At 48.0% G+C, this 12,972-nt stretch overlaps 1 protein-coding gene across 1 annotated transcript in view; it reads left to right on the top strand.

Moving 5' to 3' along the window:
* PEX14 (peroxisomal biogenesis factor 14) overlaps positions 1 to 12,972 on the top strand; it is a 117,566-nt gene extending 104,594 nt beyond the window's left edge. The window contains exons 6-9 of the mRNA XM_048519381.1: positions 1,378 to 1,480; positions 4,980 to 5,077; positions 8,361 to 8,452; positions 11,041 to 12,972. Coding sequence (XP_048375338.1) covers positions 1,378 to 1,480; positions 4,980 to 5,077; positions 8,361 to 8,452; positions 11,041 to 11,521 — 774 coding nt within the window. The 3' untranslated portion in view covers positions 11,522 to 12,972. The remainder of the gene's footprint in view (positions 1 to 1,377; positions 1,481 to 4,979; positions 5,078 to 8,360; positions 8,453 to 11,040) is intronic.

Below are 12,972 nucleotides of genomic sequence, written 5' to 3'. Positions count from 1 at the left end.
GCCTTCAGCAATGAGTAATTGGCGTGAAAGGGGCCCAGGCAGTGGTCCTCGAGAGAAGACGGCTCCGAGCCTCTCCGTGTTTCGACCTGTGTCTTGCCGGAGATGTTCTATTTCCAGATTTGTTAGGTTTGGCTTTGCTTACTCAGCAGCGGAAAGAGGCACTTTGCATACGCCCAGGTGTGCTCTTGTTATCACTTCGAGTTCTGGCATTAAAAAAGAAAGCAGGTCAAATCAAGCCCTTCTGTCACCCCAGCATTTGTTCCTCGGGTCCGAGGTGCAGTTTGCTGTTTTTGCAACACCGGGAGTAGTTGCAGTGTATATACATACAGTCAAGGCTTTTGGCAGACATCTGTATCATTAATGTCGTAGTTCAAGTGGAGAACATATTCTCCACCCCCAGGCACTTCAGGGTTTTTTTTTAATGTAGTAAGCTTTTTTGAAAAGTACCTTTAAACGTCTCTCTCTCTCTCTCTCTCTCTCTCTCTCTCTCTCTCTCTCTCACACACACACACACACACACACACACACACTCTCTCTCTCTTTCAAAAAAGCAAGGATCAGAAGCAGATGCTAAAATAGTTATAATCTGGTCCATTCCCTCCCCGCTTTTGCTGGAATCTAAACATATTTCTCCTGCTGCATACACAGTACACATGAAGCTAACATATACTGAATCAGGTCCTGGGTACATGAAGGGCAGCATTGCCTACTCAGACTGGCAGCCGCTCTCTCGGGTGATGAGCAGAGGTCTTTCACATCATCTCACTCCTGGTACCTTTTTAACTGGAGATGCTGGAAATTTATTTTATTCATTTTTTATTTTATTGAATTTCTATACCGCTCCTCTCCTTGCAGACTTGCGGACTGGCAGCTTTGGACGGTGGATTCTGTGGCATTATACCTGACAGGAGTCCCTCTCGTCTTCAAAACCTGCCCGCCCCCCCAGACTCCAAACCCAAAAAACTCCAGGAATTTCCCAACAAGGGGATGGCAACTTCATGTTCTCCCCCTGTTCCAAGTGCTGACTTTCTTTACAGTTGTAAAGGCTAGAACTTGCTTTTTAAAACAGACAAATGTGAAAGCTGAAAATACTGAATTGTGTACACAATAGATACTTTGGTTTTTGGATAAGTCAGTAAAGCATTGTTTTAAAACCTAAAGGCTGAAAGTTTTGCTTTTCTCCATCTGCTTTGAATGGACTTCCACAGTGGAAGCAACTGGCAAATGGATCTGTCCGCTCTCGAACGCATCGTTGGCACGTGAATTGTTCCTAAGAGGACTGGGTGGTTCACATTCTAGGGTCCTGTCAGAAGTATCCCCTGATGTTTTTTTCTTTATTTCCCCCCATCCAACATGCCCCTGTGCTCTTTCTCACAGAAATACCTCCTCCCTCTGATCATGGGAAGCAAGGAAGACAGGAAGCAACTTCGGAGGATCGAGTCGAACATTTCCGAAATGAGCGGCACCGTGACGCAGACAGGTGAAGATTAATGATTCCATCAATCCTCAGCCCCTCAAAGCCCTTCTCCCTGCCTCTCCTCTCCCCACGTCCCTTTCTTTCCCCAACCTTCCCCTCCATCTCCACTTTATATGGTGACTTCATTTATCTGCTCTGAGAAATCTGTTCACATTTGCAAATGAAGCCACCGTCATTTCGGTTTAATTTGAAATTGCTTGTTTACTGTCGGCGCGGCCTCAATTAATTATGTTTTTACGGAAAGGCTCCCAACCTCAGAATATTAATAAGGGGAATAAAATGACAGCCTTTTGGAGGGGCTGTAAAGTTCATTTTTAATTTCTGCTTCTCTGAGGGTTTTCTTTGGGTCCCCCCTCCCCACCTTTGGGTGCCTGTTCCCCCCCTCCGCATTTTCCTTCTGATCATCCAAGGCAGGGTCAAGAGAGGCTGTAATTACAGAGCGTCCCCCGACCCCAGCAACCTTCTCTGTTATTGACTCCATAGGCTCCTGTTCATTACCCAGTGCCCCTGTGATGACCCAGATTACCTGTTACCTGTCATGCTGCGGGAAATTTTTTTATGAACATGTTTACTGGATGGAAGTTCTGAATTATAATTTTCCTTTTTAAAAAATCCTCTCAAGCAGACATAACCATTTTCTTCCATCAAGAGTCAATTTTCTGTCCAAGCAAACTGCCCACCCCCCACCCCCAAAGAATCTCTGCTTCTTTTGGCTGCATGACTTTGGTCTCTTTAGTTCCTTCATGGAGGAATTAGTAACCGGTCTAATTTTTAAGATCTTCTCCAGATGATCCTGCTGTGGTTATCCCAGCCTTTAAGCATAAGTGTCAAACTCGTGGCCTTCCAGATGTTATGGACTACAGTTCCCATCATCCCCTGCCAGCAAGATGCTGGCAGGGGATGATGGGAACTGTAGTCCATAACATCTGGAAGGCCACGAGTTTGACACCTGTGCTTTAAGACTATGGCTCAGTGGAAGAGGCTCCGCTTGGCATGCAAAAGATTGCAGGTTCAACCCCCTGTGTCTCCAGTTAAAAAGATGACATAAAAGACCTCTGGGACGCTTGGGAGCTTCTGGGACGCTTGGGAGCTTCTATGAGTAGACAATGCCGGCCTCGATGGAGTTCTGATTCGGAATAAGGCAGCATCATGTATATGTATATATGTGCAGACATTACATAGGTGATTGCTGGAGGAAAAGAGACTTTTCTGTGGTGGCACCCAAGTTTTATTTATTTCACTTATGTTCTGCCTTTTTTCAAAACCTATTACTGTCCTTTGGGGGGGGGGGGTGTTGGACAGCCTCCCAGGAGGTGTCCTGTCTGGGCAGCGACCAGGCATTTACTTCCTTGGGTGCTGTGTGGTTTCCGGGCTGTATGGCCGTGTTCTAGCAGCATTCTCTCCTGACGTTTCGCCTGCATCTGTGCCAGGAGAGAATGCTGCTAGAACACGGCCATACAGCCCGGAAACCACACAGCACCCCAGTGATTCCGGCCATGAAAGCCTTCGACAATACATTTACTTCCTTATTTTCCACAAGCTCATGTTCTTACAGACTTATCTACCTGAAGTTGTGGGTATGCCAAAGCTGTTCAGAGATGCTCCCCGAGCTATAATAGTTTTCGGTACTAGATTAAAACAGCTTTCTTTGCCCGTTCTTAACAGTTTTCTTCGCCTGTTTTTAACTGAATGATACTTTGCTTTGGCTGCCTGCTGCTTGCGACAGCTTTATGGATTACGTTTGGTCTCTTCAACGACAGTTTGTGTTGTTTTTAAAAACTTCTTTAACGGAGTTGGGCAGCTTGAGTAGAAACTATTTGCATAAATGAATAAGGGTTAGGCATTGCAAAGTGGAGAATGATGGAAAGGAGACAATTGTGTTGATCTGCAGAAGAAACTCCCGACACCATGGTTGTGCAATACCTTTTTATTGGGACCAGCCCAAATGTCACAAAACCTGGCGCACAGATTTTTTGAGTTTTCTAAAGCCTCTTTGTCACAGTTGCATGTTCAGGAAGAAGAAAAAACTAATAAATGGCAGGGATGGGCGAAAAGGACATTTTTCAGACCTGGTGCAAGATTGCCCCAGAGGAAGTGTTCTCACAGAGAATGTTAGAAATGGGCACATTTTTGTGCCTGCATGCTGATTACTTGAGTTTTTAGCACGAGTTTTTAAAACTGTTTTTAAACCACAACTAGTACAATGAAGGTGGATTTTTTTTTAAAGCTGGCTTATATGTGGAAGTAGGTAGGGATTCATGCTTCACGCACCAGAGACAGAAATCTGGTTTATCCGCGTCCCTAGAAACTGCTTTGATGAGTCAGTTTCTCCCTGATCAGCCTTTTCCAAATCCAGCTTTTCCCAGATGTCTACATGTGTTCCTTCCAACCTGCTGTGGTTAGCTATCAGGAGATATTATTTGATTAACTTATTCCTGTCTCATGCTTTCAACCAATGGTTCCCAAGTCAACTGACAAATTTTCACTAATTACAATTCCTGTACAATCCTGGAAAATCACTGTGTTGGATCTTGTGGATCCATTCTGCTACCAGTCTTTTCCCTCCAGTGGAGTTTTCCTGTGACGCTTAGCGAACCCACACTCCAAACCAGAGTTTCTGAATTTAGTTTACTAGTGAATCATGAAGCCATGGCTAAGGAAGCATCAAGACATCACACTAAGCCATAGGTGTCAAACTCGTGGCCCTCCAGATGTTATGGACTACAGTTCCCATCATCCCCTGCCAGCATCATGCTGGCAGGGGATGATGGGAACTGTAGCCCATAACATCTGGAGGGCGGTGAGTTTGACACCTGTGCTTAAGCCATGGTTCTGCTTTGTTAACCACAGTTTGACATGTGATCTGAATTAAACCATACATGAACAAACTATGCATCTTTCATCATCTGCATCCACGAAATGGGAAAGGTAAAGGAAAAGAGATCCTGCCTCTCAAGCCCCGGTTATGGATTCAGATCTGGAGAAATGTTTGCAGCAATGTGACTGTCACAGGTGTGTTCACGTGCCCGTAAACAAGCACGAGGGTACAAATATACTCCTGCTCCTTTGTCCCTGCAGCTCCGTCCTGGGCCGGGCAGAGATCTTCTGTCCCGAGTGTTTTCCGTGTGAAGCCCCCGGGCAGATAAATGATACCAAAGCTGTGTAAGTTCAGGGAGACGGTGCAAATCATAAACCGATATAATTAGAAGGGAGAGGTTTCGGATGGATATACTGTGGGCTATAGACATCTATACAAAGGGAAGATAAAGTAGAAATACTGGAGGTTAGATACAGTACAGGTAGATTACCCACGGCGCAGATAAATTATGAAGGGTTAGAATGAGCTGACGCCCACAGATAAATCAGGGACAGGAGGAATAGAAGCCTCCTGCGGTTTGACATCACGGAGAGGCGAAGAAAAGGTGCTCTGTTCGGTGTCTGTGTGTGTCTGCACCGATGGTGATTTAATAAATCTCCCATTCTTTTTTCCTCCTTCCCTCAGTGACTCAACTTCAGACAACTTTAGCCTCTGTCCAGGAACTTCTCGTGCAGCAGCAACAGAAAATACAGGAACTCACTCAAGAACTGGCGGCTTCCAAGGTGCTCCTTCTCTTCCTCCATCCTGTGCAAATGACCACTGATACCTAACTAGCCCAGCTCCCCCCCAGGGCAGTGGTGGGATCCAAAAATTTTAATAACAGGTTCCGATGGTGGTGGGATTCCAACAGTGGCGCCGCCGCACACACGCACCTCCAGTCCCTATTGGGCAGGGAGGTTGCTTTAGTAACCCCTTCTCGGCACTCAGAAAAAATTAGTAACCACTTCTAGAGAAGTGGTGAGAACTGGTTGGATCCCACCTGTGCCCCCAGGTATCACTGTAGGAGTCCTGGTGGGGCCTAAAAAGGAGGAAGCTTTCCAGAACATCCCTACCTGTTTGCCTGGGGAACAGCCCTATTCCTAGGGGGGAACCGCCAGGCCAGCAGCTGTTTACATTCCCACTGCACTCTTGGCCCCACCACACAGGTTTTCATAGAATTGTAAAAGCAATAAAATGAATAAGTAAAATAAAACAAGGGTGCAAATAAAAACCTTGCATTGAGGGGGAAAAAACCCCCAAACGTTGAGTTCCATGGGACTTCATCCAAGTGGTAAATACTATATCGGTGGTCCCAACTCGCAGGAGGTTTTCGCTCAAGATCCCCCACAACAGAGTGGGAAGTGGTGGTAGTTCTCCCCAAAATCCACATAGATGACTTGCTCCAACATCAACATTTCTGGTTTGCACCCCAGACAAATTCTTCTGAAAGCCTCCCCCTTCCCCCCCGGCCCCGACCACCATGGATGTAGACCAGCAGCTTGGGAAACAACGGGGGAGGGGCTTTTTCAGGTTACCTTTGCCAGGTTACCCCCATAAGTACTCCACCTCTGCTGGGACCTCCTGCATGACAGGCAGACTTCAATTCTCCCCTTCCTTAGCCTTGTGGTCCCGATCCCTCCTAGCCATCTTCAGGAGCAGCAGTGGCATAGGAGGTTAAGAGCTCGTGTATCTAATCTGGAGGAACCGGGTTTGATTCCCAGCTCTGCCGCCTGAGCTGTGGAGGCTTATCTGGGGAATTCAGATTAGCCTGTGCACTCCCACACACGCCAGCTGGGTGACCTTGGGCTAGTCACAGTTCTTCTGAGCTCTCTCAGCCCCACCCACCTCACAGGGTGTTTGTTGTAAGGGGGGAAGGGCAAGGAGATTGTAAGCCCCTTTGAGTCTCCTGCAGGAGAGAAAGGGGGGATATAAATCCAAACTCTTCTTCACCATCCAGAGACCAGGACTGATGGGAGTTTTCTGTCTCCTGGCCACCGTGCTGCTGAAATGCCCCCACTGAATCCACATTTTGGAGCCCAGAGCAACTGGGGAGCTTGTATTAAAGTCATGTGTCCCCTTAACCCAGAAAGTCCTTGGTGGCTTGGGGCCAGCCAGGAAATTGGGAAACTATTTTGGGGGCATCCGACGTATTAATATCGAAAGCACATGGGCTGTTTTAAAAATAATAACTCAGTGCTTTTGTGTTTCTGGGAGTCTCTGAAAACTCCCCCCCCCCCCTTGCTGGCTCCTCTTTCCGTTCTTATTTTTCAAAAAAACCTTTCTCCTCTTAAAACGTTAGCGTTCGCTGCCGTGTGATCGAAACCGCATGTATACAATATACAAAGAGAGACTTGGCTGAACTCATAAACTGTAGGTTTTAAAAGCTTGTGTTTTCTCAGCTGCGACGTAACATTTTTTTTGTCTTTTAAATCTGTTTTTCCAAACTCCGACTGGTATGCTGTAAAAAATTAAAAGGAAGAGCTTTAAGTAATTAAAAAATCTACGTTAAATGAAAAGAAGGGGGGGAATCTCTGGGCTTGGGTTTTCTACAGCAGTTTAAAAAATGAAAAAGAAGACTGGTTTTAAAAAGCCCCAGATGTCAAATTTTATATCTTAAAGTCCTTCAGCATCTGGCACCAGATGTGTTTTGGAAATCTGAGTCCCTTCGCAAGCCTGCGAGTGGAAACCGCTGCCGTGTTAATGTGCTTCAGTAGCTTTTGAGGGCCAGAACGGTGGCTCCCGATTCTCTCTGCCTCCAAGGCTGGAGAAGAGGATTCCCGGGGGAGTGCGTCTGTGTGGATAATGTCAGCCACTGTTTGTCACTGGTTGGGGAAACACTGGATGCCGAGCCAGCCTTAGCTGGAAGCCTCTGAGCGACTTAAAGAGCCCATTCACACACGCAGCAGGGAAAGGTGGTAGGATTCTGGATTTCTCTACTTCAGGCAGTGGGAGGAGAGGCAGATGGCTGTGTGTGTGTTTTAAAGATCCCCCAAATAACTTCCTTTTATATGTCAAGCAAACACATCAGAGGCAGTACGTTTTTTTTTTTTTTTTAAAAAACGTTCAAGATGGAACTTTTTATATAGGAATGAACAAAATAAACTTGTTCTGTGCGTGGTGCAAAACTTAATCTGTGGAATTCACGGCTGCTGGCTCAGAACAAGGTTAGAGAAGATTGAGGGGGGCATGCTTACCATGATTGTGTTATCTTTTTTATACCCTGCCTTGCTCCCCAAGTTCTCCTCTCTCAACCACTTTATCCTCACAATATCTCTGTAACGCAAGTTAGACTGAGAGTGTATGATTGGCCTATGGTCACCTAGCAAATCTCTGCAATGGAAAGAGGATTTGAATCTAGTCTGACACTCTAACCATTACACCATGTTGCCTCTACCTATTACACTATAACATTTTACCACAACACCGCAATAACTAAGTGGAGTACGCAGAGGCAGCATGCAGCTGAATGCAAGAGACTCAGTCAGAATAGCAGCAGAGGGCGATTTCTTTCATGCCGCCTGTCTGTTGGAACCAGGATGCTAGAGTAAGTGAACTTTGAATGATTGTGATACAGTTCAATCTATTTCGGTTGCTGTCTACATAGACTGCCTCTTTTGTGTCTAGAAATCTTCACCCTTTGACAGAAATAGAGCGCAGCTGCCCAGGTCTAGGTTTCTCTGTCCCTTACTGGACCCTCTGTTTGCTTAGGCCAAGGGTCTGCAACCTGTGGCTCTCCAGATGTTCATGAACTTCAAATCCCATCAGCCCCTGCCAGCTGGCCATGCTGGCAGGGGCTGATGGGATTTGTAGTCCATGAAGATCTGGAGAGCCGCAGGTTGCAGACCCTTGGCTTAGGCCATGCCAGTTGGGGGGATATGTTTGCATGCACAGTTTATAAATTGGTGGAGGGGCCGATGCAGAATGCTTGTCGTCTTGTAGAGATGAAAGAGCCGGACATAATTTCTCTTGGGGACACTTAAATCTCTTCCTGCCCCACTGATCCCCCACTTCTTCTTTGAATGCTAGGCCACCACGTCCACTAACTGGATCCTGGAGTCTCAGAATATCAACGAGCTGAAGTCAGAGATCTACTCGCTAAAAGGACTGCTCCTAAACCGGTATGAAAAAGGAGAGTTGGTTGGGAGTGAGGCCGAGGTCAGCATGTTAGATCTGATTCACACATACAAGAAAATGAGGTGGAAGAACAGGCTGAGCCCGTGCAGAGTGCAGGTGCTGGATTCTGGCACTGAGTGTCCCTCTGTATTAAAAAATTTCCATGCAAATAGGAAGCCAACAGAGCAGGTTCTGCCCCTCCCCTTCTAGTGGTTCTGTTTGCTGGGAGTTTCTGACGTAGGGCAGCATTCCAAAATGTGACCCTCCAACCGTCAGCCTGAAGTGGTGCGTTTACTTCCAGCCTCTGCTGCCACATGTGAATCTGGCCTTAATCTGGGAGAAAAGACCCATTCCTCAAGCAACAGGCAAGCCAAATAAACCCCCTTTCCCCCTTTAACTGACTCTCAGCTACTGTCAGCGTTCCATACCTCCTGAGCTTGTTTGGTTGGCTTTAGGCCCGTGGGGGCGAACCTTTGGCATGCCAGATGTTATGGACTACAATTCCCATCAGCCCCTGCCAGCATGGCCAATTGGTCATGCTGGCAGAGGCTGATGGGAATTATAGTCCATAACATCTGGAGTGCCAAAGGTTCGCCACCACTGCTTTAAGCCGTTTGTGTGAGGGGCAGTGGGGCTCACAGGGCCCGGCCAGTACAGAGAGTTTGAAAGGCGATTCCCTAAATTTTCTTTTGCAAAACTTTGTTGCTGCCTGAAGCCATTTGACGAGCAGAACAAGGACAGGCGCTCTTTGTCTGCAAGCACAAGGAGACATCTTGTCATTAGGAGGAAATTCATTGTCCTGGAGGGATGTGTTGTGTGGTGTTTTTAATGCAGCCGTGGAGATAAGTGCTTTAGGGAAATATATTTGTTAAAATAAATAAATAGAGCCAGCCAACGCAGCCTCCCCAGCAGCGAAAGGAAGAGGCCGTGATACCCGAGCCAAGAAAAGAGTCCAAATTGAATTTCCTGATAGCCTTTACGATACTGATGAATAATGTCGAGCCATAGCTCATTTGCATGCAGAGGAGGGGTTGGTTCAAAACCAGCGGCCTCCCAGGACTGGAGGGGGAAGAGGAGTTGCAGAGAGTGGACCAGGGCAAGTTTTCCACCTGTGTGGCCACTTGGCCTGCCGCATTAAGAAGCGGGCACTGACGTGCCACTAGCCTGCCAGACCCATGCTGCCAGTGGCCAGCTCTGAGGTGAATTCTGGAAGAGTTGGCCGCATCACTGGGGACTTGCCTTAGTCCTGGCCACTGGTGGAATGGGAAGAGGAAGGGCAAAGTCTGTGTCTGTTGCCACGTCCTTGACTTGTGTATCCAGGGCAAGTTTCCATGGCTCTGCTAGCCCTGCCGGGGCTCAGCCACTCTTCCAATTCTCAGCTTCGGGTGATTTCATTTTGGTTTCAACTGGAAATGTTTTTAACTATCACTGTAAGCCCGTGGTGGCGAACCTTTGGCACTCCAGATGTTGTGGACTACAATTCCCATCAGCCCCTGCCAGCAAGGCCAATTGGCAGGGGCTGATGGGAATTGTAGTCCATAACATCTGGAGTGCCAAAGGTTCGCCACCACAGCTGTAAGCCATCATGAACTACAAGGAAAGGCAGGATATAAATGTTTTAATGAATGAACACATAAATAAACATCTTGAGCCGGCTACAGTGTACTTCTAATGTGAAGCTATCACTGAACGACTGCTGACAAAACATCGCCTGTGCCCTCCATCAGTGGGGTTTCCGCTCTGTGGCAGGGTTCATTTAACAAATGTTGTTATCCCCGAGCTTGGTATGCCTGTTGCTACCCCCCACACCTCTGGCAACATCACGGGGCTGAGACCAGCAGTTCTACAGGTCTAGAAGGCAGCCATCGATGTATGGTTTGCCTTTCATCTCCTCTCTCATCACTCATACCTGAGTGAAACTGAGCCTGTGCAGCGCATCACGAGCCTCCCCATAGTTCCATTCTCTAGAGAGAATTGGGAGAGTTCCTTGTAAGCTTATGAAGTGTTCCTCAATGAGCTTATGAAGCTTATAAGCTTATGAAGTGTCCCTCAATGAGTTGGTCAGGGATGGGGCAGCCTTCCTGCCTCTTTTGGTCTTCTCATGCCGTGTTTAACTACAGGAGAGTGTTGACATAATTTCAGGCATCAGGCATCAGGCCAAACATGTATGGCTGGTGCCCAGTTAAAATGAACACAGGAGGACAGTAGGTAGATTGCCAGAAGGTAGATTGGTGGAGTACGGCTCTGTTTCTGATGAACTCTCTAGCACAGAGGGGCTGCAGGTGAGATGCATCCGAGATGGTGATGCAGGCCACTCTTGGCCGCAAGAGTTTTTGATCCAGGGGCATGATCTCACCAGACTGAAACATCAGCTACTGGGTTGATATTCCCAGAAAGCTGTTAAATGACTTGGGGGCCTCTAGGAATGGCAGAACAGGAGAAGATTCTCTCAAAAGCAAGCGTAGATCCATATATGGCTGTTGGGCTGAAAATGTGCCCACTTGTGTTCTAGCATCTCTCAGAAGTTCCCACTTCTTGTCTCTTGAGATTCCCCTTTTTAAAAAGTTGCTCTGATTTCTCCTCTTTCTCCCAGGAGGCAATTCCCTCCCTCGCCCTCAGCCCCCAAGATCCCCTCCTGGCAAATTCCAGTCAAGCCTTCCTCTCCATCCAACCCGGTTGCCAACAACCATAGCACCAGCAGTGACATTTCCCCAGTCAGCAACGAGTCCAACTCTTCCTCGCCCGTCAAGGAGAACCACAGCCCCGAAGGTTCAAAGGTCAACTGCCACCTGCTGGGCACCGAGGAAGAGGGCGAAGCAATGATTGATGTTAAGGGACAAGTGCGGATGGAGGTGCAAGGAGAGGAGGAGAAGCGGGAAGACAAAGGGAATAAGGAAGAGGAGGAGGAGGAGGAGGAAGATGAGGAGGATGACGACGATGTCAGCCATGTGGATGAAGAGGAGTGCTTGGACGTCCAGACGGAGGATCGACGAGGCGGGGACGGGCAGATCAACGAGCAAGTGGAGAAATTACGGAGGCCTGAGGGGGCCAGCAATGAGAATGAGATCGACTAGCGCACCTGAGATGGTGATTCCTGGCTCCAAGCACCTCTTGATCATGCTCCAACCCCTTGGGCCTCCCTTGTTCCTTCCCCCAGGCCTCCCAGTGACTTCCCCTGTCCCTTCCCCTGTGATTCACCGCGAGTATTGTGATCTTCTAGTGAGCCAGGTGGCCACTGAGTCGAGCTGGACCTGAGCAACCCACCTTCTCATCTTTGCCACCCTTTTCACATCCCGGGTCTGCAGAGGGCTTGGTTGTTGCTCGGGCTGCACCACAGTTAGGGAAGTGAGGTTTCCTTGCTAAAAAAATGCATAGCTGACATCCCCCAAGCGTTCCTGCCCCTTCCCACCCATTTCAAACCCCTCTTCCATCACTACCCGCAAGACGTTGCTCACTGAAAATCGGGCTTCTGCCTTCTGAGCGATCCTACAGACCACCCACCACCCACCTCTATCTGGTTGATATTTTTTCCCACTCAGCCCTCATTCCCAAGTCAGACCCTTCCTCACCAGACAGTCCATCGCTGCTGCCTTGTATGTGACCCCATTTTCCTTGTCTTCCAGAGCCAAAAGAAATGCTGTCTAGCACATAGACTTGCTAGTGGCTCCATTAAAATTTAGGTTTGCTCTGGAAGCCATGTGGAGTATTCTTGGGGTCAGGCCTCCTTCACGAGTGGGCAGTCTGCTCCTTCACCAATACTTTTCTATTACCCGTTATGCCTCCCCCCTGCCCCCCCCCCCCGGCCCATTCTCCGGCAGTCTCCCGACTTTTCCCAGCAGTCTGAAGTTCTCTTCCTAGCAACCCCCCCTAACCGCCCCACTGGCACCTTAACAGGGGAGGAAAGGAATCCATGATTAGGATCCAGTTGCTAACCTTACACTGCATCTTGTGGCCGAAATGATTTTCCCTGCAGGGAAAGGAAGCCAAATCGAATGCTTGTTTGCTTAACCTTCCCTCTCAGCCCCCAGTTTGGACCTGCATCATGGCCACTAGATAGCAGTGGCTCAGTTCTTGGTGTTGATGGCGGGATTTTGGGTCCGTCAAACGAAAAGGAGAAACACCCACTGCCTGAGGCTTGAATTTCCAAGGACCAAGTGCTCTTCCCCAAACAAAATTTCAGGGTGGAGACCTGTGTCTCAAACCTCTGTCCCCTTCCCCTGTAATACCCTCTCACTCACCCCCCCCCCCCACTTTTGCCTTATTGGGTAGAGAAAACGGCAACAGCCCACAGGCTTTGGGAAGGCTGTTGTTTGGCGGCATCGTATTCTCAGCCGAACCAACTAGCGGTGTCTGATTCCTGTTCACTTCGTGAGGAAAGAGCCTGGGTTCCTGCAATATCTCAAGCGTCGCACCTCCTCGACCTCGCTCAGAGGAAAGCAGAAACTTGCTCATCCATGTGATCATGTATAGAATTCAAATATAAAATATGATTGTATATAATTGTAATAAATATGAGTTACCACTA

The sequence above is a fragment of the Sphaerodactylus townsendi genome, linkage group LG16, assembly GCF_021028975.2.
Source record: "Sphaerodactylus townsendi isolate TG3544 linkage group LG16, MPM_Stown_v2.3, whole genome shotgun sequence".
Classification (NCBI taxonomy): domain Eukaryota; kingdom Metazoa; phylum Chordata; class Lepidosauria; order Squamata; family Sphaerodactylidae; genus Sphaerodactylus; species Sphaerodactylus townsendi.
The sequence above is the reverse complement of the archived record's forward strand: the minus strand, read 5'-3'. Positions and strand labels throughout refer to the sequence as shown.